General features: G+C 41.4%; 3 protein-coding genes across 3 annotated transcripts; 2 read left to right on the forward strand and 1 right to left on the reverse strand.

Annotated features, from left to right (window-relative positions):
- The first annotated feature begins 10 nt into the window (after window positions 1-10).
- agxt2 (alanine--glyoxylate aminotransferase 2) lies at window positions 11-21,628 on the forward strand. Its single transcript, XM_054756440.1, has 14 exons — window positions 11-214; window positions 2,788-2,873; window positions 3,576-3,766; window positions 3,847-3,970; window positions 4,272-4,366; window positions 4,556-4,649; window positions 5,080-5,173; window positions 5,619-5,719; window positions 6,244-6,336; window positions 9,337-9,469; window positions 10,709-10,797; window positions 11,173-11,322; window positions 13,384-13,482; window positions 14,712-21,628. Exons 1-14 carry the CDS (start codon window positions 148-150, stop codon window positions 14,811-14,813), a joined length of 1,518 nt encoding a protein of 505 aa, XP_054612415.1. The 5' UTR covers window positions 11-147; the 3' UTR covers window positions 14,814-21,628.
- On the reverse strand, window positions 16,727-22,915 carry dnajc21 (DnaJ heat shock protein family (Hsp40) member C21). The gene is made up of 11 exons (XM_054756446.1): window positions 22,519-22,915; window positions 22,361-22,454; window positions 22,148-22,271; window positions 21,911-22,042; window positions 20,640-20,944; window positions 20,415-20,563; window positions 20,246-20,339; window positions 18,889-19,044; window positions 18,773-18,821; window positions 18,384-18,698; window positions 16,727-17,440 (listed from the first exon to the last, which is right to left on the reverse strand). The coding sequence occupies exons 1-11, from the start codon at window positions 22,613-22,615 to the stop codon at window positions 17,300-17,302; spliced, it is 1,656 nt and encodes a 551-aa protein (XP_054612421.1). The 5' UTR covers window positions 22,616-22,915; the 3' UTR covers window positions 16,727-17,299.
- bxdc2 (brix domain containing 2) lies at window positions 22,331-26,404 on the forward strand. Its single transcript, XM_054756441.1, has 10 exons — window positions 22,331-23,443; window positions 23,600-23,711; window positions 23,798-23,841; window positions 23,953-24,023; window positions 24,110-24,159; window positions 24,237-24,310; window positions 24,382-24,432; window positions 24,878-24,979; window positions 25,055-25,183; window positions 26,049-26,404. Exons 1-10 carry the CDS (start codon window positions 23,294-23,296, stop codon window positions 26,295-26,297), a joined length of 1,032 nt encoding a protein of 343 aa, XP_054612416.1. The 5' UTR covers window positions 22,331-23,293; the 3' UTR covers window positions 26,298-26,404.
- Window positions 26,405-26,598: the final 194 nt, after the last annotated feature.

The following is a 26,598-nucleotide window of genomic DNA, read 5'->3' on the forward strand; positions in this document are numbered from 1 at the left end:
CAGTGCTGTGTTGGAACGTCATTGGTTAAGGTAGGATATTCTTCCAGAGTCGATTGACGTGTCAGTCCACCTCCGAACTTGTAAGAAGACGTGTGTTACAGTCACCAAAGGGAAGATTTAAAACGACTTTTTCCAGCAGACATTAAAATGCAGAAAATTGTCTTCCGTCGTCAGGCACAGTCGGTGTGGGCGCTGGCTAAGTTCTCTACAGGAGGTGAGTTACCATGGAAACCACACCACTTTCGCTGCTAGCTTAAAATTGTGTATGCTGAGCTCCAGTCTGACTTCTGCTTTTTCCACTTGAGTTTTTACTCAATTATCGGACAAATACCGCCCATGTCATATGAACAAAATGACAAAATAGGACAACCATGCTTTTGTCCTGTCACTTTGAACCCAGCACCGGGTGAATGTTTAACCCAAAACTGAGCACGTTATGTAGTTTTTGGGGCTTTTTGACATTAGTGAAAAAAAACCGCTGTTATTTAAACTTTAAATTTGATAGCTGAAGTACAAAATGAAGTAATGTACAGTATATTTAAAATGACCTAAAATACTCCACCTTTGTACAAGAGCGACACGTTTTGGCACCAACTTTGGTTTACATTTGATTTAAATCTGTTCAAATTTGAAGAGTAGTATCAGTATGAGAGCGATGCTAGCATAAGATAAGTATGTGTGTGTGTTTTTTCTTTCTTTTATATATTTTAATATTGTTTACACACTCAGAGAACAAGTTATTGGAAAAAGGAGAGCTTTATGGGCAAAAAGGATTTGAATGACAGCCAGTAGTAGTTTTGGTTTTGTTTCCTTATTTTGCATTATTGATTTTATTTAGCTAAAACAATTGTATGCGATAAAAGGGAATAATTGTACTATTGATAAAAAAAATATGTTGGATTTTTTTTGCCTTAAATCTTTGTGCTGTGTTTTATTCTGATTATAATCATTATCTACAAATTAAAGGCAAAATCACAAAATCATTCAAAGATCTTGAAAGATTTTCAAGTAAAAAGTCAAATAAATTTAAATAGTTCAACCTTAACTTAATATTTTTTATGTTAGTCTCTTCCTATTGCATTTGGTTAGTGCAAAACCCAATTTATAAATATACAAAAAATAATTAATACAATAAAAATCTGATCATGTGTATCATCATTAGTAGGATTAGCATTATATTGTGGTAACCTCATTTTTTGGAGCGGTAAGGGCTGACGTATCAATCAAAAGTTGACTTTGTTATATTGTTATGTCAATCCATTCTGCATTTGATTTGTTTACAAAACAACTATAAACAGTACTATATAAAATTATCATTAAAAACATTCTAAAAACATCGTCTTTAAATACATAGAAAAGTGCTACATAACTGTAATGTATGATTTCTCAAATGAGGATTATTACATTGAGTTGATCCAACATTAACATCATTTTTTGTTTTGTTTTAACAAAATAAAATTGTGTAGCACCTAAGTTCCCAAAGTGGGGTACGGCAATTGTAATAGGGGGTACGTGAATAAAAATTGAAAACAATTAGCGCCTAACTCTCTCAATTACGAGTGTGCCTGAAAGCCTCACGGCGTGACAGGAACCCAAGACGGGAGACAGAGGTGCACGCAGCAAAAAACAGTCTTTATTAAAAGGTTTCAGTGGCAGAACGCAAAGTCCCACATAAGGCAGAGCGCAGAGGCTAGGAAAAAGTACAACCAAAATTGAGTCAAAAAATAATAAGTTTCAAACACAAGGCGTAGCAAAATTCTAGTAAAAAAGGTAAGCTAAACTAAGGGCGAGGGCGAAGGCGAAGCCAACGTGGCTTGAGAGTAAGAAGTAGGACAAAGGAGACACGGAGCCAGAAGAAAAACTGAAACACAACCAGGGAGTACGAGCTTGCTGGTAATCAAAGACACATCGTGCTTAAAAACAACTGTAACAGCTGGCTTAAGTAGGTGTAATTGCCAATCTTCCACAGGTGTGTCTCCCTGCTACACCCCTACTCAGCCCTCAGGCTGCCTCGGCATAAAGAAACCAACAGTGAACGCAAAGAAACCAGCAACCACACAAAGTCCAAACAAACACAAAACACAGAACATAACACTGTGAAAAGTTTGAGAACCACTGGTGTAGTACATGTTGACATGAAAATATTGATATTAACATTTATTTTAAATATATACATGAAAGTCACCCCAAAAGTAAAGTGCTGACTTTAATTCTTTAAAAAGTTTTTTTTGGTGAATTACATAACAAAAGTTTCATGGCTGTTTGATATTCTGATTTCAATGTTGTGTTTTTAATTTTGTGTAAATGGTTTTAAAATGTTTAAATTGGAACTATTTAATTCACAACTAATACGATGCTGAAACCTGAAGAGATTGAGATGATAAAGTACACTAAGACACTTGAGTAAACACTGTGTACAGTACGTATATTCCTATAAACATGCCGTGTGCTGCAGATATAAGCAACTGAAAATCATCCTTTACAAATTGTTGCTTGTATTTGACCTTGGAAATAGCATATGAGTCCTGTATACTGTACAGTACATGTATGCTTGTATTTTATGATGGTAGTAGTTCACCTCCTGACACATATAGTACAAAATATGTGTTATGCATTCTTTACAGACGTTTCTGGATCTAAAGTAAATGTGTGGGGATGCGTTGGTCCAGCAGACTACAATGTAAATGTCTTAAATGCATAAAAGCAGTAATGTGTCTGAATAATGCGGCAAACATGATGGCTGTAACAATAAATGTCATTTACCTCAATGCCACAATTCTTTCACAGGGTCGTTGGGTCAGAACTCAGCCTTAAAAAATGCTCCTGCAGATATGGAGATGCCTCCATGCAGCTTCACACCAGAGGAGTACAAGGTGGGGAAAATTATCACTTTATATCTATGCTGTGACTATGTAATAACAGGCACATTCATGATAACATGTAATACTTACAGCATGTTGCCGTGTTTTGGTTCATTTTAAGCATGACCCGAAAATCCGACTCATGCTCGCGTGCGTTTCAATAAATATCTTCCGGACGTGTGGCTAGGAGTTGATGTTGGGTATTTAGAGTTTTAGCTGGAGTACGGCCACAAGGTAGCCTGTGTTATTATTGTGATGACCATTATTATTATTATTATTATTATTATTTTTTTTTTATTGTGCCTGCTGTGAGATAAGTGCCGTAATTATAAAATAATTGTTGTTGGCAATCAAGTCTGGTGTGTGTTACTGGTGACACCTTCGTCAACATCTTGTATTTGTATTTCAGTTCATTTGGAACATTTGAATGCTTGAAAATGCTTAATTTAGGCCAAGAACACGTAACATTTGCTTAAATATGCATTTTTTGGACTAATAGGCCGTAGTCAACCATGAAACACCAATTATTTATTAATGAATACATTTTTTTAATGGATGGATCGAGGGACGACTGTAATGCGAGGTCCACCTAGTCTTGTTATGAACATGCCGTTATAAAACATGTTTTCATTGCTTGTGTTAGCGACACACTTTTAACAGTACATGCAAGAAAACATGGAACAGTGTATTTTTATGTTCTATATTTCCTGTCAGGGGATGTCTAAAGAGCGTATGATGGAGATCCGTAGGAAAAACTGCCACCCCATGACCATGAAGGTTACCTACTACAAGAAGCCGGTGTTCATCCATCAAGGTCACATGCAGTGGCTGTGGGACGTGGACGGGAGGAGATATCTGGACTTGTTTGCCGGCGTGGCCACCGTCGGCGTGGGCCACTGCCACCCGTAAGGTCCTCGTTCTCTGTGAAGGACAAAAACCGACATTGTGTTTTTTATTATTTACTCTGACTCTTTGTGGCTTACAGAAAAGTAATGGCGGCCGCAGAGAAGCAGCTTAAGAAACTCTGGCACACCACCAGCATCTACGTTTATCCTGCTCTTCACGAGTACTGCGAAAAACTAACGTCGTATTTCCCCGATCCTCTCAAGGTACTGTGATCATTTTCATACAGGAGCGATTACAACTGGAATCTACTAGAAAGGCAAAATGATGATGCGCTGAGCGATACTGTTCCACTCCGTTCCTGTAAACTGCCGTATTTTTTAACCACACTGTTGGGTCACGGCCCTCCTTGGCCCCAATACATGCAGACTGTAACAAAGAAAAGTGAAAATGATGTTTTCTATCTGCACTTTTATACAGATGCACTCCAAAATGTAATGGGGTTTGCCTTGTCCTGTGTGCCACTCCTTGACCTCCTTGACGCAATGATTGTTTGTCCCTGGCCAGGTGGTCTACCTGACCAGCAGTGGCTCAGAAGCCAATGACCTGGCGATGCTGATGGCCAGATTGTACACTGGAAACTTTGACATTATCACTTTCAGGTATCGGCTTCTTTGTGTACATTCAAAGCGTACGTCTATTGTGTTAATAATTGAGAGCAAGAATCGTCTTTTAGAGGTAGCATTTACTGTGTTTCTTGGCTAGCAGGGTATCTAGGTACAAGTGGACAACACTGCTATAATGTAAGACAATATTCTTCATATTTTAAGTGGACTTTTTATCTCTTGCAGAGGATCGTACCACGGCGGTAGCCCACAAACCATGGGTCTGACTTCAAACTCCACTTACAAGTACCCAGTTGCCATTGGATTAGGCTGTACAAATGTGTGTATGGCTCACTTTCTTTCTATGCCACAAGGCCCAAATACAATTAGCAACATTTTGTACTCTAAATGTCAATTAAGGAAGTTAATGTGAGAATGTGTATATGCAGTATTAAAATACCGGCCTGCACGAGACAATCAGCCCTTTTAGACCACAGGTTTGCAATATATTTTGCACTGTGTGTGTGCCTGTCTGTCCAGGCCTTCCCACTGATGTAATGTTCCTTTTTCCACACTGTACATATTTCAATTGAGGGACATTCTGCTTAAAAGCGGATGAAAAGGGAATTGTAAGGTAACGGGAATTATGTAGGAGTGCTAGTACTGCTAAGAAGTCATAGTCAGAGATTGGACAGGTCAGATTTTTCAGAGGAAAGAACAAGATTTATGGGGGTTGGACCCTGCTGACTTTCTCTCTGCCCTAAAAACAGACCATGTGTCCTGATGTGTTCAGAGGTGTGTGGGGAGGGAGCCAGTGCAGAGACTCTCCTGTGCAGACTATCAGGGAATGTAACTGTACCCAAGGTACACAGCAGCACACTCACCTTCTGTTGGAAAAATATTCTTTTAAATCAAGTATATATTCTGTAACATATTGTATTTCTTCGTTCAGTACCATAATCTGGGCATTGCTTGATTCAAAATACATTTCTGTCATTACAATTTGCATAAAGGGCAAGAGGATATGTCCTTTTTATCACTGAAAAGTGGACAAATGAACAGAAGTTCAAAGTCTACCGTCAATCATTTACCTTTTTCTCAGGAATTTTAGCAAACCTGTAAATGAGTTAGAATATTTAAACGTACTGGACTGTGCCTGTGAGGTTGTGTCCCTTCCAATTGAGACCTGTTCTGTAGGTCTAACAGCCACATATTTGTCCCGGAGTCACGTCAATTGTAATACTAGTGTACGCTAAACTACTAATACTATACTCTCGCTGATAATGCATTTGTCATTTCAATTCCACAGGCCGCTGCATGGCTAATGAACGTTACATTGACCAGCTCAAAGAGACGTTTGACACCAGCGTCCCCAGTCAAATTGCTGCTTTCTTTGGAGAGCCTATTCAGGTGTCGCCTTCTCACACTAACTTTATTTACTTCAGGCACTGTACCTCTTGAGCAGGAACAGGAAGTGCAACACCTGTGCTCCTCTACAGAAACAGGAAGTGAGGCAGCGATGCATCTGGACATGAACAGGAAAACAGACGACAGATGACAGGAATAGGAAAATCAGAAAATCGGGGCTACTGGACCGGACAGGAACAGGAAGTCAAACAGCACTGTTCCTAGACAGAAACAGGAAGTCAGAAAAATATTCCCCGAGACAGGAACAGGAAGTACACACATACTTCTGGACAGGAAAAGGATAGGTGTAACCCTAAAACAAGGACAGGAAGTTAGACAGCCATGCCCCTACACAGGAACAGGAAGTCAGACAGCCATGCCCCTAAACAGGAACAGGAAGACAGAAAAAGCACTATGAGGTGCATGAGAAGCTTATTTATACACATACATTTCACAATTAAAGCACTACCCTATTAAATATGTACTACATCAAGAAAACTGTGCACTGACATATTTTGTTTTTGTAGGGAGTCGGGGGTGCAGTGCAGTATCCAAAGAACTACCTCAAGGAGGCTTACAAACTCGTAAGAGAACGAGGAGGCATCTGTATCGCTGATGAGGTTTGATGCATAGTTTCACTTGTCTGTATTTTGTATTTAAAGTAGGGGTGTCACAAGATCTCGCAAGATTAAAATGTGGCAAGATTTCCCTTTCATAAAAAAACTGTCTCGTGGGCACCAGGCCCGGGACAATAAAACATAAATGACCACACGCTAAATGAGAATGAACTGGATCATTTTGCCGCCCTCAATATATTGCCATATGCACGCGTGTCTGTTTTCGTCGTCTCTCGCCTCTCGCTCTCTTGCGTATGTCTTCAGATCCTCAGCTCTGTTGCAGCAAGCCATTCCACCGTCTCGTCCAGGTTTATTAGGCCCAAGTCGGCATTTGGCGGCCGGTATTTGGGGAAGCTGGTCAAGACGTGGTAAACTGTCTGTAGTGGGAACTGTCTGCAATGCCCCACCGCTGCATTGATTCTCCGAAACGTCCCACACCTGTTCTCAGGCGGTTGGAGTTGTCCATTGTTTTCGGAGTAGGTGCTCACCAGGGACTTCTGTGGGGTCCTCAATGTAGCGGTGGAGCCTGGAAGGTTCTGCTGCTCTCCATTGTTACCTCTTGCCTTGACCGAGAAAGCTCTGCTGGTGTGAGCTGGTACACATGCACTTCCTTGGCATGTGTGGCAAATGGGCGCCGGGATTTGAGGCTGCCTTCATCCCTCATCATCCCCTCCCGCCTCCAAAGAGGCAAGAAGATAGTTCACTCTGTGCATTGGTTTCAGCACCATGGTGCATTTGTTCCATGAACAGAGGAGCCCCTTTGTCTACAGTCCTGTAGTCCTTGTCTTGGTGGGTGGAGGCGGGGCTGGCAGCATACACACAGAGTGCAGAACAGTGTAGCCTCATTAGGAGCAATGCAAGGTAACGTAGTAGAAATTAAACCACACTTCCAGATGAGCTGAACGAGTTCTATGCCCGCTTTGACACCCAAACTCCTGATGAGCAGAGAGGGTGGCTGAAACTGGGGAGCACACAGGACTCACCTCTCATGGTGACATCAGCTGATGTGCGCAGGGTTCTAAACAAAACAAACCCACGAAAAGCAGCAGGGCCAGACAACATCTCAGGACGTGCACTTCGGGTTTGCTCATCAGAGCTAGCTGATGTGCTTGCTGACATATTTAACCTGTCGCTTGCACAAGCATCTGTACCGACCTGCTTTAAGTCCACCACCATAGTGCCCGTACCCAAGAAGAGCAACATGACCTGCTTGAATGACTATCGCCCTATAGCACTCACTCCTATTGTTATGAAGTGCTTTGAAAGAATAGTCATGACCCACATCAAAAAGAGCATCCCGGCGGCAACTGTGGACCCTCTACAGTTTGCATATCGCCAGAACCGGTCCACGGATGATGCAGTCAACACTGCCATCCACACAGCCCTTTCTCACCTACAGGGCCAGGACACATACGTCAGAATGCTATTTATAGACTATAGCTCTGCTTTTAATACAGTCAGCCCCCACAAACTCACTAATAAGCTCCTCACACTTGGCCTGTCCCCCTCCCTCTGTAACTGGGTGTTTAACTTTCTCACAGGCAGACCCCAGTCAGTCAGAGTCCACAACCGCACATCCAGCTCAAGAATTGTGAGCACTGGGACCCCACAGGGGTGTGTGCTGAGTCCACTCCTCTACACGCTCTTCACCTAGGATTGCGTGGCCTCCCAGAACAACACCAGCATCATTAAATTTGCGGATGACACTACAGTCATCGGACTGATCACTGGTGGTGTTGAAACATCATACAGAAGAGAGGTGGCGGACCTCATAGCTTGGTGTCGTGATAACAATCTCCTTCTCAATACAGATAAGACTAAAGAGATGATCATCGACCCAAGAACAAGGGAAAAGGAGCCACATAGACCCCTGTTTATTGATGAGACTGAGGTGGAGAGGGTGAAAACCTTCAAGTTCCTTGGCACACACATCAGCGAGGACCTCACCTGGTCTCACAACACCCAACAAATTCTGAAGAAGTCCCAAAGGAGACTGTACTTCCTGAGAAGACTGAGGAAATTTGGCATGTCCACCACAATCCTGAGTTGCTTCTACAGATGCACTATCGAAAGTGTCCTTACCGCCTCCATCACTGTTTGGTACGGTAACTGTACAACACGTGACAGGAAGGCACTCCAGCGGGTGATCAAGACCTCACAGAACATTGTTGGGGCAGCCCTCCCCTCACTGCAAGACATTTATAAAACTAGAGTCCTACGCAGAACACACAACCTCATCAAGGACAGCACACATCCACAACACTCTATATTCACACTCCTACCATCAGGCAGACGCTACAGGAGTTTGAAGTCCAGGACCACAAGGCTGGCAAACAGCTTTTACCCACAGGCCATCAGGCTCCTCAACGAAGCACTCGCACACGCCGCACGCACACACTCATAGCACTTTATTTATTTATTTATTTATTTATTTGTTTGTTTGTTTGTTTGTTTGTTTGTTTGTTTGTATTATTTGCTTGTATTAATGTCTCTTCTGTTGTTGTTGCTTAATTTATTGGTATATATGTTTATGTGTTTATGTTTCTTATGTTCTTATTCTTTCATTTGTTTTATTTCTTTTCTTGGGAGAATGAACAGAATAAGATTTTCATTGCATGGTATAACTGCTGTTTTACTATGCACATGACAATAAAACTCTCTTGTATCTTGTAAAATAGTAGATTCCAATATATTTTTTATAATTTTTAAATATTTTTTCACTGTACTTTTCTTCAAGGTAAAATCTCATCTCGTCTCGTTCTCGTAGGCCCAATCTCCTGTATCATCTCGTCTAGTGAACTGAGATTTCATGACACCCCTAATTTATATTTGTTTTGTTGCTGTTCCTCTGATGTGAACTAATGGATGAATTAACTTTTAAGAATGATTGCACTTTGACTTTGTATCTTGAAAGAACAGGAATCCTTCACATTTGAGCTAGTGCTTCCATCACACTGTGAACAAAGTTTAGTTTACGCTGTACGTCGTGTCAAATGTTTTCAGGTACAGACAGGATTTGGGCGAACAGGGAGCCACTTCTGGGGTTTCCAAGGTCACAATGTCATTCCTGACATGGTTACTATGGCCAAGGGCATTGGGAACGGCTTCCCAATGGGAGCGATAGTTACGACACGGGGTGAGACGTTAGAAAAACATGTTCTTGTCTACATGATACCCAGACTTTAGTAGCCTCTTGTGGATTTAGTACACACAGGAGTCAAAACATCCGGAACTCCAGCATCATCTCATGAGAATGCAATACAAGAGCTGATCTCTCGTAATTAGTATTAGGTATTGGAAACAGTGCTGCATCAAGTATTGCACTGAAGGAGAATGAGGTGAAGAGTTCTCCACTAGCACAGCATATAGCAGGGATGTCCAAACCTTTTCCACCGAGGGCCACATGCTCATGCGGAAGGATGCAAGGGCCACTGTGATAGTTTGTAAAGCAACACATGTAGATGTGCTAAGAAGCAAGATATATTTCAAGGAAAAAACTGCATCTCAGCTTTGTAATATAGGTAAAAATCTCGTTTTCCCATTATTGCAGCAAATTTTCCAAGTATTTCAACGTTCTTCTTAAATAATCCTCTTTCATTTTCTTTTTGTGATATTATGACTTTATTCCCATAACCTTATAACTTCTTCCTCAACCTAACTTTATTTTGTTTGGTTTGTTTCTCATCTTATTATGACTTTTTAAAGAATAACTTATTTTTTTTTTTAATATTTCAACTCTGTGCTACTAAAATGACATTATTTCTCCTCATATTATGAGTTTGTTCTCGTTAGAATATGACTTTTTTTCTCTTAATATTTTGAGTATATGCTCATAAAATTACAGCTGTTTTTTCCATTTCCAACTATATCAACTTTCTTCTTGTAAATTTTCTTCTCGTAATTATGACTTTATTCCCATAATATTTTAACTTTATTCTCATAACATTAGAACTTTTACCACAACCTCATTTTCCAAAAATTACAACTTTATACATTGTTTCGTTTGTCTCTCGTGTCTCTCATAATACGACTTAAAAAAATATGGTGTTTCTTTAATATTTCAACTTCACGCTACTAAAATGACGTTATTTGCCTCATATTACATTCTTCTTGTAAAATTAAGACCTTTTCTCGTTAGATTACAACTTTTTTCTCTCAATATTTAGACTTTATTCTTATCAAATTACTGCTGCTTTTTCGAGTTTTCTCGTTAAATGATTTTTTTAGAACGTGCCACAGGCCGTAAGTGGCCCCCAGGCCGCACTTTGGACACCACTGGTGTATAGTATATAGCCCCTCATTTACCATGTATCCTTGAGGTGAACACATGTACTTTATACATTATTAATAACAGAATATTTGGATGTACTTCCAGAGATTGCGGACTCTTTCACAAAGGGTACTCACTTCAACACCTTTGGAGGAAATCCTGTGGCTTGTTCCATTGCTTCGTCCGTCCTTGATGTAAGATCTTCTCTTTCTCTCACAGCTGAATATGAAATGGGGTTAAAATATTAATACCTAATACGTAAACAACAAATCATATGAGTGATGGTAAATGACAATAAACACACATGCTAATGTTAGCTATTGCTGTACCTTAGCTCTGGACACCGCAGTGTTATACTTCACAGTCTCCACTTTGCCGTAGTGGCCTATTTTCTTGCTTCCCTCAGCCTGCCCTTGGATAAAATCAGTTATTAAAATCATCTTTCTCCTTCTTTGTTGTCCTGTGGTTTGGCTTTCAGAGTCTGGTTAAGATTCACGGGGAAACCGACGTCTGATTGATGGTGTGTCGCACTAATGCTGTCTTAACACATTTGTATGACGCTCTATCAGACTATCAAAGAAGACGGCACACAGCAGAACAGTCTGGAGGTCGGCACGTATCTGATGACGGAACTTGCCAAGCTCAGAGACAAGTACGAGATCATCGGTGACGTCCGAGGCAAAGGCCTGCAGATCGGCGTGGAAATGGTCCGAGACAAGGTACAACTGTCTGTGATGTAGAAGTAACAATTTACGATCCATCGTCTATTCATGCCATTCAAAAAAAAAAATAAATAAATAAAACTTGTCTGTTAGCTTTGATGCTAAAGTAAGAGCTGAATCATTTTTGAGAGGCAGTCGATAAGTGCCTTTCACCATGGTAACTGCCAAACGCATTCGTCCTCCATTCCCAACTCTCGCTCAATAGGCTACAATGTTCCACTCCACTTCTATAACACACCTGCTCACAGCGACTACTGTAAAATGGCCTGAACACATCACTCCTGCACTGGCTGCCTGTTGTTTTTAGAATGAGTTTTAAGGTTTTCTTATTTGTTTTTAAATGTCTTCATAGGCTGGCTCCACCTTTTGTTTATCTGAATTGCTTGTTTTGCACACTCCAATCAGAGCTCTGAGGTCATCTGAACAGTGTCTGTTAAGAGTGCCCAAGGTCCAAATTGAAAACCAGAGAAGAGCCTTTGCGGTCTTTGGAACGCTCTCTCCCTCTGAGCCTGAGAGCTGCTATGTCCGCTGAGAGTTTCAAATCATTGCTAACAACACACTTCTTTGCAATGGTGTTCAACGCAAGCCGAGCTGGACATTTTGATGTTTATATGTACCTTTCACTGTTTTTATGCCGGAAATCAGAGCGGGGAATGGTGTCCCGGCCGAGGTAGTGTCATTCCAGTTAGGAAGTCAGAAAAAAGATTGCCACAAGAAACAAGAAAACTATTCTCACGCTTAAATAAACATGTCAGGAAAACATAAATAAAAACACCTGGCAACAATTTATCATGCTATTGTTAGCCAATGCATTGTAGTTCGCATATAGCACATGAAAACATCTAAATCGGGAATTGAGAGTTAGACAATAGAGAGTTGGACAGAACATCCCTAGAAATAACACCCCTATGGTTACCTTTCGACGCCTATTCTTTTTTGTTTACAACACATTGCTAATACGCAGGCGCCGTTTTAAACTAGCATGCTACCGAGCTAGCCTCCAATTTATTTATTCTAAACTTCAAAAAGGGCTCCAAACAGAGTGGGGAAGAAGGACAAAGTAATAAGCCAAAAAATTACCACTTCCACATGGAATGGGAGGAAAACTTTTTTTCACCCTATCATGTCGGACATGCCATGGCTATATGCAGTTTCATGAGTGCCACACGGACTCCATTTATTTTCAATGGAACCTGTGCGATAGGGCGATCGTAGCGTGTCACCGTCCAGCCAAGCGCCACGCGAAATTCGTGAGTGTGAAAGTTGTGTTCGTGCGTGTCATTGGGCACACGCTGGCTTGCGACGCGATCCCAGAAAGTTGAAACATTTTCAACTTTTCATCGCTGCTGCCCAGACGAGGACCAACGAGCGGGAGTTTCATTGATTGACCAGTGAGCGGACGGGATGCTAATCAGTACGCTGTACTTGCCGTGTCAGATTTCCCGGAGCTATTTGACATTTCTAAAAAAAAGAATATAGAGATATAAAGAAAAAAACGGCATGGGAACTCGTCTGTGCCAGAGTAAACATATCAGGTAAGTTTACATCCATTTTACACTGACATTTACATCAGTTTATCTTCAATACTAGCAAGAGTACTCGAGCAACGCCGGCCGCTTTTCCTCCTCTGAACTACTTTGATACCCCCAAATTCTCTCCACATCTGACAGCCAATCAAAGCCGCGGGAGACTCATACAATTCGTTCTGGATGTGAACACGTCGCTCACGGGTGTCGCTGGTCACAGCCACTCGTCTCCTCCCGTGTGCACGGTTTGCTACGCGTTGGCGATGAGATTCGACAATCGCAGTCGTTTGTCGCCTCCCGTGAGGGTTATGTAATGTAAGGCTGTGGTCCCCAACCCCCGGGCCGCGGCCCGTGGCCCGTACCAGGCCGACTCAACCCATGATGACTGTACTTGTCTTTTTGCCCCCTTTTGTTTAATGTCTGTATTATGATACTTTTTACTACCATACTTATACAGCACTTTGGGGCAGTAGTGGCTGTTTTAAAATGTGCCATACAAATAAACCCTGACCTTGACCTATAATCTCCACAGGCCAGCAGAGCCCCTCTTTTGCCTCAGGACATGGCTGAGCTCTTTGAGGACATCAAGGACATGGGCGTCCTCATTGGAAAGGGAGGAATTTATGGACAGGTAAATAACAGCAATTAAGGTTGTTTCTTTGTGTTTGTTTTTTGGGTTGAGTCGGAGCCACAATAAGGCTTAACTAAAGCAGGTTCATTCTGGATTTGCATACGTCAAATTCTACACGCTCAAATAATACTGTACGTACAAGTTTAAATATATTCATTAGACTTTCCTATTGTTCTGAGGATTAGTCGATCAATGATTGTGGTCAAACACATCCTTTTATGCTGCCAAAGCTATCACGAGAATCAATCAGTCACGAGAACAATGAGAAGTTAACTGCTGGTTTGCTCGTGATGTCACATCCAGTCGCAGTCGTCACCGTCTCAAGCGGGTCAAATAAGCGTATTGGTGTGATTGAGATAGTCCATCTTAAAGGGAAGAGAGGGGAATAAAGTCTGCACTAGACACGTTAGGATCTGTGACGCCATCGCGTTGTTTACAACAAATGTATGTTCGTACGCTACACCCCCATGGAAAAACAGTGCAGTGAAACAACGAAAAACACATAGGAGAATGTATTCGTGCACACCGACTTGTTACAAGCGTTATATTCATCTGCTACAGTCATCATATCTGATGAGGAAGATAAGCTTTCACTGCTGTTTGATCGCCCTGTCTTTTTTTGCAACACACCATGCACACTCACAAAATTGGAGCAAATAAATTCAACGGTATTCACTTTTATCTGCCAATCATTGCACAAAGATGAGTGTGTATGTGGCTGTCATGAATGTCTGCACCCCATTCGAACACCGGAAGTGACACAAACTGCCTCACATCGTCAAATGGTTGAACACTTATTAGCCATCATGGCTTTCTCCGGCCTTGTAAGTGTGACATAGATAAAACATGAAACATAACAAAAATAAAACAAGATGTACATAAACTGCAGAGAAATGTCATACGGTGAGGTGGTCTCTGGCTTACCATGAAGGGGACGAACATGAGCTGCCGGGTGCACTGCCGTCCTACAGAGGGCCAAAGGGACTTTTAAAAGTAAAATACAGCAGGGAAGCATAACAAAGCTTTTCCTTGAGAAGGCTTGACACATGGATTTCATAAAAGTAAGACCACAAAGAGAGGTTTCTGGCGCCAGCTACTGTCCCGCCATGCACATTACAGCATTTTTGGTCCCTTTTTCCAGCATCTTCATGTGAAACCCTTAAATATGTTACCGACCTGACCATTACCAGGTCGGTGCTAATCTCTGGCGTAATTTTTGTCTACCTCAGACCTTCCGCATCAAACCCCCCATGTGCATCACCATGGAGGATGCCAATTTCTTCCTGTCCGTTTTTAACAAGTCCATCCAGAACTACATGGAGAGAAGATGAGGTTTCACATGAAGTCGAGGCGAGGAAGAAAGCGTAACACCTGCCAAAGGTGCCGCCAACACTGTCTGTCTTGTATTTTGATAAAACTGTTCAGATGAGCACAAGTCTACCACTGATGTTTCGGCTAATCATTTAAAAAGTTATGTTGTAATGACAAAAAACAAAAGATGTAATGAGAGATCAATAAGCTTGCGCCACGTTAAGATAGTTTACTTAGCCATGCATTAACTCAACACAGAATTATGGCTATGATCTATTACAACATTTATTACTAATCTTCAGTTTCAGTCTCATCTATATAAAATATGCATGATTGTTTGTCTATATGTGGCCTGTGATTGGCTGGCGAACAGTCCAGGGTGTACCCCGCCTGTCGCCCGAAGTCAGCTGGGATAGGCTCCAGCAATTAGGATAAGCGGCACAGAAAATGGATGGATGGATGGATATTAGTTATGAGTTAATGTGAACGTGTTAGTACGGGGGTATCCAAAGTGTGGCCCGGGGGCCGCTCTTATATTATCGGCCCACGGCACAATCTAAAAATCCAAGAAAACTAAGCAAAAAACAAAACTAACCCAAAAAAACCACATAAAAAAATGGAAAAATCAGCAGTCATTTTACAACAATTAAGAGACAAAAGTTTTCAGGGAATAACATTGTCATATTACGAGGAAAAATAACATGACTTTTGTAGTGTAAAGTTATTTTTTTTAAGTCAAAACAATGAATTAAGTTCTAATTTTTATCACTACATAAGGAAAAAAATGGCAGAAATTGAAATGCAGCTGTAATTTTGCGAGAATGAAGTCAAAATACTAGAAAAAAAAATCATATTTTAACGAATTTTACAAAAATAAACGCATAATATCCATCCATTTTCTGTGCCGCTTGCCCTCACCAGGGTCGCAGCTGACCATGGGCGAGAGGCGGGGTACACCGTGCCAGCCAATCGCAGGGCACATACAGACAAACAACCATTCACACTCACATTTATATCCACTTTAGAAAAACATCCATGTTTTTGGAATGTGGGAGGAAGCTGGAGCACCCGGAGCACCCCACGCACGTACGGGGAGGGTAGGGGTTTTCATTCATAACTGGCAGGAGGAGCAAGTGCGTTGATTATACACATCTATTAAACATCTACATTGCACCCACACTGCCTCAAAATAATACACAGTCAGGAACACGGGACTGTGGATGAGACATGATGGTTATTTCCTAATAGTTATTCATACTATGAAAGGTGGTGTTAATCATTAATAATCATATTGATTATACTGTACAACAAAGCATTTAGCTTTGTGTCATAGTGCAACAGAAGTACAACCTCAAGTACATGCACGCTGTGGTACATTCAATGGGCTTCAACGTAAAGGGCTTTGTTGCTTGGAAACTGTATGTAATGTTGTGGTACTTTAAAGCTCAATTCAATATACAGGCTATCAATAGTATGTCTGCTATCCATCCATCCATTTTCTATGGCGCTTATCCTCATTAGGGTCGCGGGGGTATGCTGGAGCCTATCCCAGCTGACTTCAGAAAACCCACGCACGCACGGGGAGAACATGCAAACTCCACACAGAGATGCCCCACGGAGATTCAAACCCAGATCTTCCCGATCTCCTGACTGTGTGGCAAACATGCGAACCACTAGGCCATCGTGCGGCCAAGTATGTCTGCTATTGCACTGAAAAGTTTGTGTTTTGTAGTGATTTATATTGCAGATAAGCAGCTATTTCCTATTCCTATTATAATTACATACGAGCACGCATATGTGTGGAACTATACACATAGTTTAACATTTAAACAAAATTGTAATTTTATTTAACAATAAAAACTGATATTTTTTTATTACATAGATGTTTTTTAAAATATGTATACTGTACTGTATACTTATGCTTAAAAAAAATGTGTACTTTTCCAGCATTGTTGCTAAAGTGCTTTTTTTTTTTTTTTTTTTACTGTAGTCATCAAATTCTAATAGCACTTGTCATCCCTATAATAGTCGGTACTAAGAAAATAGCTACTCGTGCTGGGAAACTTGAAGTGGTGCATTTTGTGGTCAAGAGCAGTCCTTTTCTACCATCCTTTTAGTGTCTAAAGTGCCTTGTTACCCTGGTAACGCAACCGTCAAACACAATTTCCGTCTTTTGTCCATCCACATGTATGGGCCCTACGTGAGACGGACGCATACCTTTTATGTCATGTATCTTCATATGTCCATCACCATGGAGGCGGCCTAACCTAAGTGCTTTCCAAAAACTCCACAAGTCGTAAGAACATTCCAAGTTTTAATGATCATGGATGTGCTAGCCAAGGGGATGGTTCTTAAACATGAGACACCATCGCCTGAGGACTGAATGAGGATTATGAGTCCATTCATGCTTGGTCATGGGAAAGCTACCTTGGGTGAATCTTTGCATCAAACTCAGGTCATAAATTCAGTCTGTCTTGAGTCCACCTCTCCTGTGGATCAAACCGCGTCATCTGTTCTTCCGTTTGTCCTTTTTGCTCCTGCTGACCGAGACTGCGGAGGCATGGCCGCTGGACTTCAGATGGTCAAAGAGCTTGTTTCTCGTGGGGAACTCGCCGTTACAGGTCACACAGCGGAGGTTTATTGACTTCTGGATGTGGGAAGAACAATATATATATATATATATATATATATATATAAAAAGTCTCCCTCTGCCAAGGGGTTTGTGGTTAGTTTTGCAAACACATAGAGCATGTTTGTCAAAAGGAAGAAGTGACTTGGACTAGTGAAATGGACGCCAATATCACATTTTGAAGTCTTATGCCGTGATCGTGTTTTGATCTGACAAATCTTAAATAAGTTTGATAGTTTGATCGAGCTTCTGCTTGGACTACTTGGACCGTGGCAGCCATCTCCCGTCTCACTCACCGGCGCTAATCAGTAACACTGAGTGGAAGTAGGATTGCAAGGTTTATAGTGTGTCTTTCTGTGTAAATACCCCATGTTACAATGTGGACTCCTGCGACTTATAGATGAGTGCAGCCTGTACATGTACACATTTTTTTTCTCTTTAAATTTGGTGGCTGCAGCTTATATTCAGGTGCGCTCAATTGCCCGGAATTTACGGTATATGTTGTTAAACTGCTCACAAATAAGTTTGGTGATTAAACTTTTTTTTGTTTGTTCTCTTCTGATAGCAACTATGATCAACAAATTAAGACAATGATCTTAAAAGTAAAAAGTATTGGTATCAGCAGTACTGGCCGTGTATTTACTTGGAATAAAAAACCTCTGCCATCTGCATGAAAGGCAACAGCGTGTATCATTACACCACCAGGGCAACAGTATGAAGAATAATACTATTATTTATCATTTAATAATACATACTTTCACGGTGCTATTTTCCATTGAAATGCAACAGTTTAACTGGTTGTATTTTTTCTGTGTTTTTGAGGCCTCTAATAAGGTAAAGTTAGACAATTCTGGATCCAAAGGAATATCGTTATGATATCATTTTAGGTGCCAGTGTATGATTTTTACAGGTGACATATGTAGCAGCCGTGGCGGACGTAGGACTGCACTCTTGTACCAACCTCAAGAAACTGTTCTCCTCCTGGATGTGATGATTTGACGTTCTTTGGTATGTCCTTTCCTGCTTTCTTTGGCTTGGTCTTGGCAGAGCTTGGCAAGTAGACAGAAAAGAAATGTTCTATTGAAACAAAAAAAATACCATCAAGGCAAAAAAGAGCAATCATTGACCTCTTAGCTTCAGTGAGAGGAGGAAGATGTTCTGGCTCCTCGGCCACTGCGGGGCTTGGCGACATCTCAGGAGTCTCTTCAGGAGGATCTTCCGCACCTGTTGTTGGCGTTGGTTCCTCCTTTTCCACTTCCTCCTCCACTGGAGAGCCCTGCTTAAGAGGAGAGATGCATGTCACACGGAGAATGAGCCAGGCTAGGATGATTTCACATGAGCATCACTCACACTTGCTGCTTTCTGCTGCCTCTTCTTCTTCTTTTGCTTTTTGGAGAGCCTGTGGGGTTAAACAAGACACACGTTGGCAAGAAAAGCACAAGGATGTCTTTCTCACAAGGACTTACTTTTGTCTTGGTTTGTCCTCCTCCTCTTCTTCTTCTTCCTCCTCAATGGCATCTTGCTCATCCAGGGTCATAGCGAGTGAGTCATCTTCTTCCAGCTGTTGCCGCAGCAATGCAACCATCTCTTTGTGTTTTTTCGATTTCTCGTGGTTTTTCAAACTTAAAAGAAGAAACAATTGTGAAAAAATAGATTCATACATTAGATCCTAGGTGCCCAAAGTGGGGTACGCGTACACCCAGGGATATGCAACGTGTCATCGGGGTTACGTGAATAAAAACGAAAAACAATTAGCACCTGACACTCACAATTACAAGCACCGTCATAGCAGAAAGAAGGAAGGCGTTCTTCATTGCTCTGTGTGACTTATATGAGTAAGTAAGTTTGATGATTACGTTGTGTATTAAGAGTGTTTCATCTTGAAGGTTTAACTTATATTGGCGTTCCAATCCCGTCAATGTATGTGCGTGTCAGGATGAGCGAGTGGAGATTCCCCTGAAAATGAGGCTTTATTGCTGCTTGCATATATTTTTGTACTTTGGATACTGCTTTTTCATGACTGTTCACCCTTCCCTTTCAATTTGGTATCAAATTAATATGCAGATTTAAATCAGTGATTGCAAGTGGACAAAAGCGAAGCTCAAGTTGAACCCATTCAAAAGGGAAGGATCCCAACAGCCGTCTGAAATATAAGATATGTAGGACGAATACTTTATTCATCTCCGAGAGAAATTTGTACTTATCAGTGCTCATGTACAAATTATCAAAATCTGACTACGCACAATACAATTTTTTTTACTTGTTATAAAATGAAGTAACCAATTAATTAGATTTCATATTTCAATTGAATGAAATGTAAAAATAGTTTGTTTTTTAAGTGTGAAGCAGTAAGGGGGTACATGGTTTCAAGTCAAATGTCTGAAGGAGTACGCCACTGTCAAAAGTTTGCATTAGATGTTTAAGTTGATATAATGTGCCTCTTTTTCTTTTGCTGTGCAACACAGACATAAGCTGGCAAATGTGAGAACTGCTTGATATCGTTACAGGAAATAAAACATTGAGAAAAATACAGCAGAGTGGATCCCCGCTTTTTGCGAAGAATGTGTATGTGTTGGCAGGTCTGATACTGTGGGAAATCGGTACGCAGCTGTATCAAACACAAATCTGAACACATGTATATGTACATATAAACCATCATACAAGTTCTATGTTCATACCGGTGAGGGTGGCACATCAGAAATGATATCACATGACAGCCAGCTTATTGGAGCCATTTTACCATGTGTACAGCATTTTTTGTAACCAGAGTAGGTGGGGAAAATGTGTTTTTAAATAGCAAAAATCAAATATCATATCACTCACGCTTTGTCCGATTTGAAGGATTTGTCACAGGCTGGACAGTAGAGATCATCGTAATAGTCGACGTTTATGACGTCTGCATTTGCTTGCTCTCCATCTGCAGATGCAGTACCAGGTATGTCTTTAGAAAAGACTAATGTAGGTATAAAGAATTTAAACAACTCCTACTCACCTAGTCCCTCCTCCAAAGTCTCCGGTTCGTCACCCTCGCTCTCCGACACGTCTCCAAACTCTTCCCCATACTGAGCCTCCATCTGCTTCAGCTCCTTCTCTAGTTCCGACATGGCTGCCCAGCTCTGCTCCTTGTACTCCTCTGCCAGCCTTGGGACACACACCGCAATATTTACCACCACAACTGAATATAAAGTCAGATGTCCGCACAATTACCACGACTCACTTAGCCTGACTGAGCTTCTGCTTGCGTCTAAGATCCTCCACCTTCTTGCTCTTCTCAGCGTTGCGCTCCTCCACCTGCTTGCGGTGCGCCTGCACCCGACGGTCGCGCTTACGCACAAAGGCCACCAGCTGGCGCACCAGCTCGTTGCGCTCCTTCCGAGCCTTGTCTCTGGTCTTTTTGTTCTCCTTCTCCATGGCTCTCTTCTCCCAGCGGTTGGACCCCTGCCTGGTGTCGTATTCCTCCTTCCAGGCAAAGTTTTTGCGCGTGCAGAAGCTCTGCCAGTAGCCGTAAAAGACGTGCACCACCTGTGACACGGTAACATCGGTGTCGACGATAAATAACAAACAATATGCAGAAGCTAGACGAAGACATTTCACAGGAGACCTCCACCAAGGCTTAACTATCCTAAGTCCACGGCATTTTGGACTTGCTAGACACCATTGTTGGTGGTGTTAATGTGCATTGTAAACAATAGCAACACTTGGCCCCGATGCACGTGGAGAGCAACGATGTAAGTGGAAAAAAATAAAGGCCATAATTTTCACGTTATCCGCCAAAATGTAATCCTTCCTGTGGAAATATATTTAGCTTTTATAGGTTTTTATAGGTTATTTGGTTACCACCACAGACTTCCACTGTGAGAAAATTGTGTTCAAAGACACCAAGTAATTTCAGCTGAATTCAATGTTTTGAGTGTGTATTTTCTGGAATTTCCGAGCACACTTAAATGCATCAAATTGTACTTCCACAGTAGTAGCTATGTTAGTGAGTGATAAGAATATCCACTTATTGCTTTTCTTTGTCTTTCTGTTTATGTAGACCACACATACACGCATAATAAAGACATTATTGTGATTTTCGGAGTGTCCATGAATGCATCTTGCGGTAGTGACAATGAGGAAGTGTCGTTCCGAGGAGGCCTGGTGACGTGTTTGTGAGTTGGAGATACATACTGTATATGGTGTTGAAATTGTACTACTGTTGATGTGTTCAGGTCAGAATAAAGTTCTAAAAGCGCGTCAGACTCTGTGTGACTCTGAGGGGACACTACACTATGCTTCAATCTGCCGTCATAACAGGGAGGTGTGGTTTGACATGATGCGCATGCGTTAATTACGTGATCATTTTTAAGATAATTAACAAAATAAATGAGTTACCACCGTTAACGCGCTATTTTTGACAGCCCTGCATTAGAGACATATTTTTCCAGAGTACCGCACTATTGAAACGTGATCTCCCAGTGGGATCCAGTTAGCTTGTGGCTCACTTACTGTATCATAGTCACTCTGAGAATCCCCAAAGGGCGGAAACTCCTCGTCATCATCCTCATCATCCGCTCTTCTGTGCTCCATCTCCTCTTTCACAATGGACTCAAAGAGATTCCTGTAGATTGTGTAGAAGCCCTGAGGACGAGAAATCACTTTGTTCATGCCATAAGATGCCGAATAGGTAGTTTTCACAGCGAGACCTCGGCACTTCTAAAGGTAACGCAGTTGAGGATCACCGACCTTGTCATCATCCCCATAACCAGAGTAACAGGTGACCGTGAAGAACTGGACCAGGTCGATGCTGTCATCCTCGTAGTCTCCACTCAGTCCACCTTTCAACAGAGCATCCCTGTGATTGTCATACCTGACAAACACATGGGGGAAGTTACATCAAATCACCCACGTGACATTATGTGGAATTCGTGTACAGAGAGCTAGCATGAATGCAGTTACCATGCTCTCTCTTGGGGGTCACTTAAGACATCATAGGCTGCCTGAATAAGCTTGAACTGCTCGGCTGCTTCCTCAGCATTATCCAAGTTCTTATCTGGAAACATCGCAAGTATGTTTTAACCATGAGAAAGCTTCTCGAACCTTATCCAACCACTTACCTGGATGCCATTTCAGTGCTAGTTTACGGTAAGCTTTCTTCAAATCGTCGTCATCTGCTTCCCGTTTGACTCCCAAGACGTCGTAATGGCACTTCATGCTTGTTTGTATATTTTTAAAAAGAACATTTACACTCAATATGTCTACCGGCGAAACTGTCGTTAGCGTTTAGCTAACAATAACATGCTACCTACCGGTCACAACGTCGGCTAACTTACACAAACAACAACCCTGAAGTAGTGACTATGGTTTTCATTTTGAGGACTCGCATTGCAAAATTTAGTCATTGTATTCAAATGCTTCAATTAATCAGCTAATATTTCAATACAAGCAGGCTTTAGTGTAACCACAGCATTGTACATGTCTCTCTCAACTCTCGCGATGATTCAATCTTTCCCGGCATGCAATTCGTTGACATCATGCCAACTCGTTACTGCCCCCTAGAGTGTCGTACGAAAAGAAAAACAAATGTACAGTATGCAAAGGAATGGTTTAGTACTTTAACGATATGCCAACATATACAGCCAAACTTCACATTCGCGGAGAAGGCAATTCACATTTTAATATCCATATTATTTATCGACTACAACAATGTTCGTATATTTTAAATATGATTCGTTATTTTGCCACGTTCACGTAGCATAACAATATCAGTGTCAGTCTGCAGTGTCACCTCCACGCCAACAGGGGTCCCCCATTCTCGTTTCTTCTCATGCATGGGCCGAACTCACTTGAAACCACGCGAGAGTTGTGTGAGTGTGTAGTTGTAAAACAAACATGTCGGCTCCCAAGCGGAAACGTGGAGGACAGCATGCCAGTGGAAAAAAGGCAAAACACGTTAAAATTATCGCAGATGGGAGTGACCCACCAAGTGAAAACACACAAGAAACGAAGAATGTAATCACCATTCCAGCGCCGGTTTCTATGGTACGTGCTTGAGCTTATTAGCAATGGCGATAGCTAGCTTGTTAGCAAGGAGCTAAGTGTAATTCAGACGTACAGTTGAGATGCATTGATTTGCAATGCTTCCCAATCACTAAGATTTATGTTTATGGTCTCTGTTCTTGTTTTAATTGTCTCCAGGGCAAGTGGACCAACAAGGAAAGGGTTCTCATTTTCTCTTCCAGAGGCATCAACTTCAGAACAAGACACTTGATGCAAGACCTAAGGAGCATGATGCCGCATTCAAAAGCAGGTCAGTGTTGTCTAGTTCATTGAATGTTGAAAAAACGTTGTTTTTAAATTTTTTATTGTAATAGCATCATCTTGTACCACCATTAGATACAAAAATGGACAGAAAGGACAAGCTGTTTGTGATTAATGAAGTGAGTGTTTTTTTTACCATTATATGTTGGTTTAATGTTGCAAAATACACATTTTTATGTGTAATAAATATTTTACAAAGGCATTAATTTGTAGTAATATTTTCCCCATAGGTGTGTGAGATCAAAAACTGCAACAAGAGCCTCTTTTTTGAAGCCAAGAAGAAACAGGACCTCTATATGTGGTTGAGTACCCATTCTGTAATTGCCATATTTGACTCGTTTGCACCATGAAACTTTGTTAAAACTGAATAATGCTCTTGTCCTGCAGGATTTCAAACTGCCCCCGCGGACCCTCTGCAAAATTCTTGGTTCAGAACAGTAAGTCACAACCGTACTCCAATGTAGTCCAGACTGCTGTTAAAATGCAGCCTAATCTCATTTAAACCTCACCACAGTACACACACTGGCTGAGCTCAAGATGACGGGAAACTGCCTGAAAGGATCCAGGCCGCTGCTATCATTTGATCCGGTGAGTAAAACTAATAAAGTTGGGTTGGATGCAGAAGGTTGTAGTAACGGTCTTGTTGTGTCTTCCTGCAGAAATTTAATAAGGAGCCCCACTATGCTTTGCTGAAGGAGCTTTTCATTCAGGTGGGTGAATCTTCTCATGACAGCCTTAACAAGAGCACTCAGTAGAACATGTAGACCTCTGCCAAGGCCAAACAATACTGTCTATCTCCAAACTTCGACTGGTCTGTCACTCACTGACGGGTAGATCTTGCCTTCTTTCTGGACACTATGTTCCTCCAGATGGCATAAAGCCACTCATTCATTTAAGCTTAGTGTTAAAATGTTCCTTGCCGCTGCATTTTATTTTCAAACTCCACCATGAACATCAGCAACTAGGTTGCACTACTTTTCATACGGGAGATGCGGCATTTATCAAAACTAGTGATTAATTGCGGCATGGTGTCTAAGATTGGAGATCACTGTTTGAGAAAATACTGTAAGCTTGAGATGCATTTTGGTCCGTATATAACCTAATAAGTAGTAGGAGGAGTCATTAAGGTGAATGCCTTTTTTTTTTTTATTGCAGACCTTTTCAACACCACGCTATCACCCAAAGAGTCAGCCCTTTGTGGACCACGTATTCACCTTCACTATTGCAGACAACAGGATTTGGTTCAGAAACTACCAGGTATCTTGTTTGCCATCCATTATCATACACCCGGTGTGACACATTCAAATTGATGGGTTACTTTGTCGCTTGCAGATTATCGAGGAGGACGCCTCACTTGTGGAAATTGGACCTCGCTTTGTCCTCAACCTCATCAAGATCTTCCAGGGGAGCTTCGGCGGGCCCACGCTCTTTGAGAACGCCGACTTCAAATCTCCCAACATGGTAACGCTCGCTTTTCATGTGTGACATAACAAGTGTACATTAGATGGACAGAAATATTGGGACACTCAATGCGACAGTCGTCCCTCCTTTATCACAGTTGATTGGTTCCAGACCTGACAGTGATAAATTCATTTCCGCCAAGTAGGATTCCTTATTAATAAATCAAATATTTTCATAGTTAAAGCATAGAAAACCTGTTTATAACCTTGTATATTTGGGTTTTAATATTATCAGAGCCCTATAGACATCGACTAACACCCCTATAGTCACCTTTGCACTCATATTACCCAATATAGCAGATAGTCTTAGAAATGAAGACATAAATAAGACTTGTGCTCACGTGTGTTTCAATAAATGTCTTCCGGACGTGTGGACAGGAAGTGAAGCCAGGGATTCAGAATAGAGTTTTAGCTGGCCTATGGCCACAAAAGTACTCAGTGTTATGATGATGATTATTGTTACAGTATTATTGTGCCTGTGTGATACTGTACCTCAAACTTGCAATAATTGACAGCGATCTAGTCTGTGTGCGTGCAACTAGTGACACCTACTGGCCAGTGTAGACTACAGTTCATCAACATCGTTTCATCCCTTTAACTGTATTTGTATTTAGTTAATTTGGTTATTTTTATTATTGAAAATGCGTAATTTAGACCAAGAATCTGTAAAATTTGCTTAATATGTTTACTTTTTTAGTACTAGGCTGTTGTCAACCACAAAACAGCTTTTTTTTTAAACTTAATTTTTGGAAGTATCTGGTGCCTTTCATGGGAGGGCCGCATCACACCTTAAAAACCCCGGTCTAGGTTGCACGTGATGCATAGCTTCTTATCGACCATGCTAAATCTCCTTATTGACTGGACAGCATCGACGAGAGATCCGCCTGGCAGCGGCGGCCAGGGTGCGCGAGAAGCAGATGGTGAAGGAGATGCACAAAATGAGCAAGGCCCAAGCAAAGCCGGACCTCATTACCGACATCACAGACGACGTCTTCGACACACCGGCCGAGGAGAAACCCCTTCACATCGAAACGGAGCCGCCAGAGCCCAAAGCGATGAAGAAAAAGAACAACAAAGCGTTCAAAAGGACGAGGATGCAGAAGTCGCGCAGGTAAAAGAACAGACTGGCAGAAAGGAGATAAATACTTTTATTTACCTCATTATGTGTTTTGTGAATGTGATGATTTACACAACACATTAAAGTTACATGTCAACTTTGTAACTGTTTTTTTTCTTAATACAAATGTTTCAGCAGTGTACAAAAACAGTTTTTTGGGGATTATCTTTGTATGTTTGGAACAGTACTACAAACTTAGGCCAACAATATTTTTTTTTTACCCCCAGATTCAATGCCATTAAGTTTCACTTACTGTACTAGTATATGCATACTAGTACAGTATCATGAACAACACAATA

Source organism: Dunckerocampus dactyliophorus, chromosome 17 (assembly GCF_027744805.1).
Source record: "Dunckerocampus dactyliophorus isolate RoL2022-P2 chromosome 17, RoL_Ddac_1.1, whole genome shotgun sequence".
Taxonomy (NCBI): domain Eukaryota; kingdom Metazoa; phylum Chordata; class Actinopteri; order Syngnathiformes; family Syngnathidae; genus Dunckerocampus; species Dunckerocampus dactyliophorus.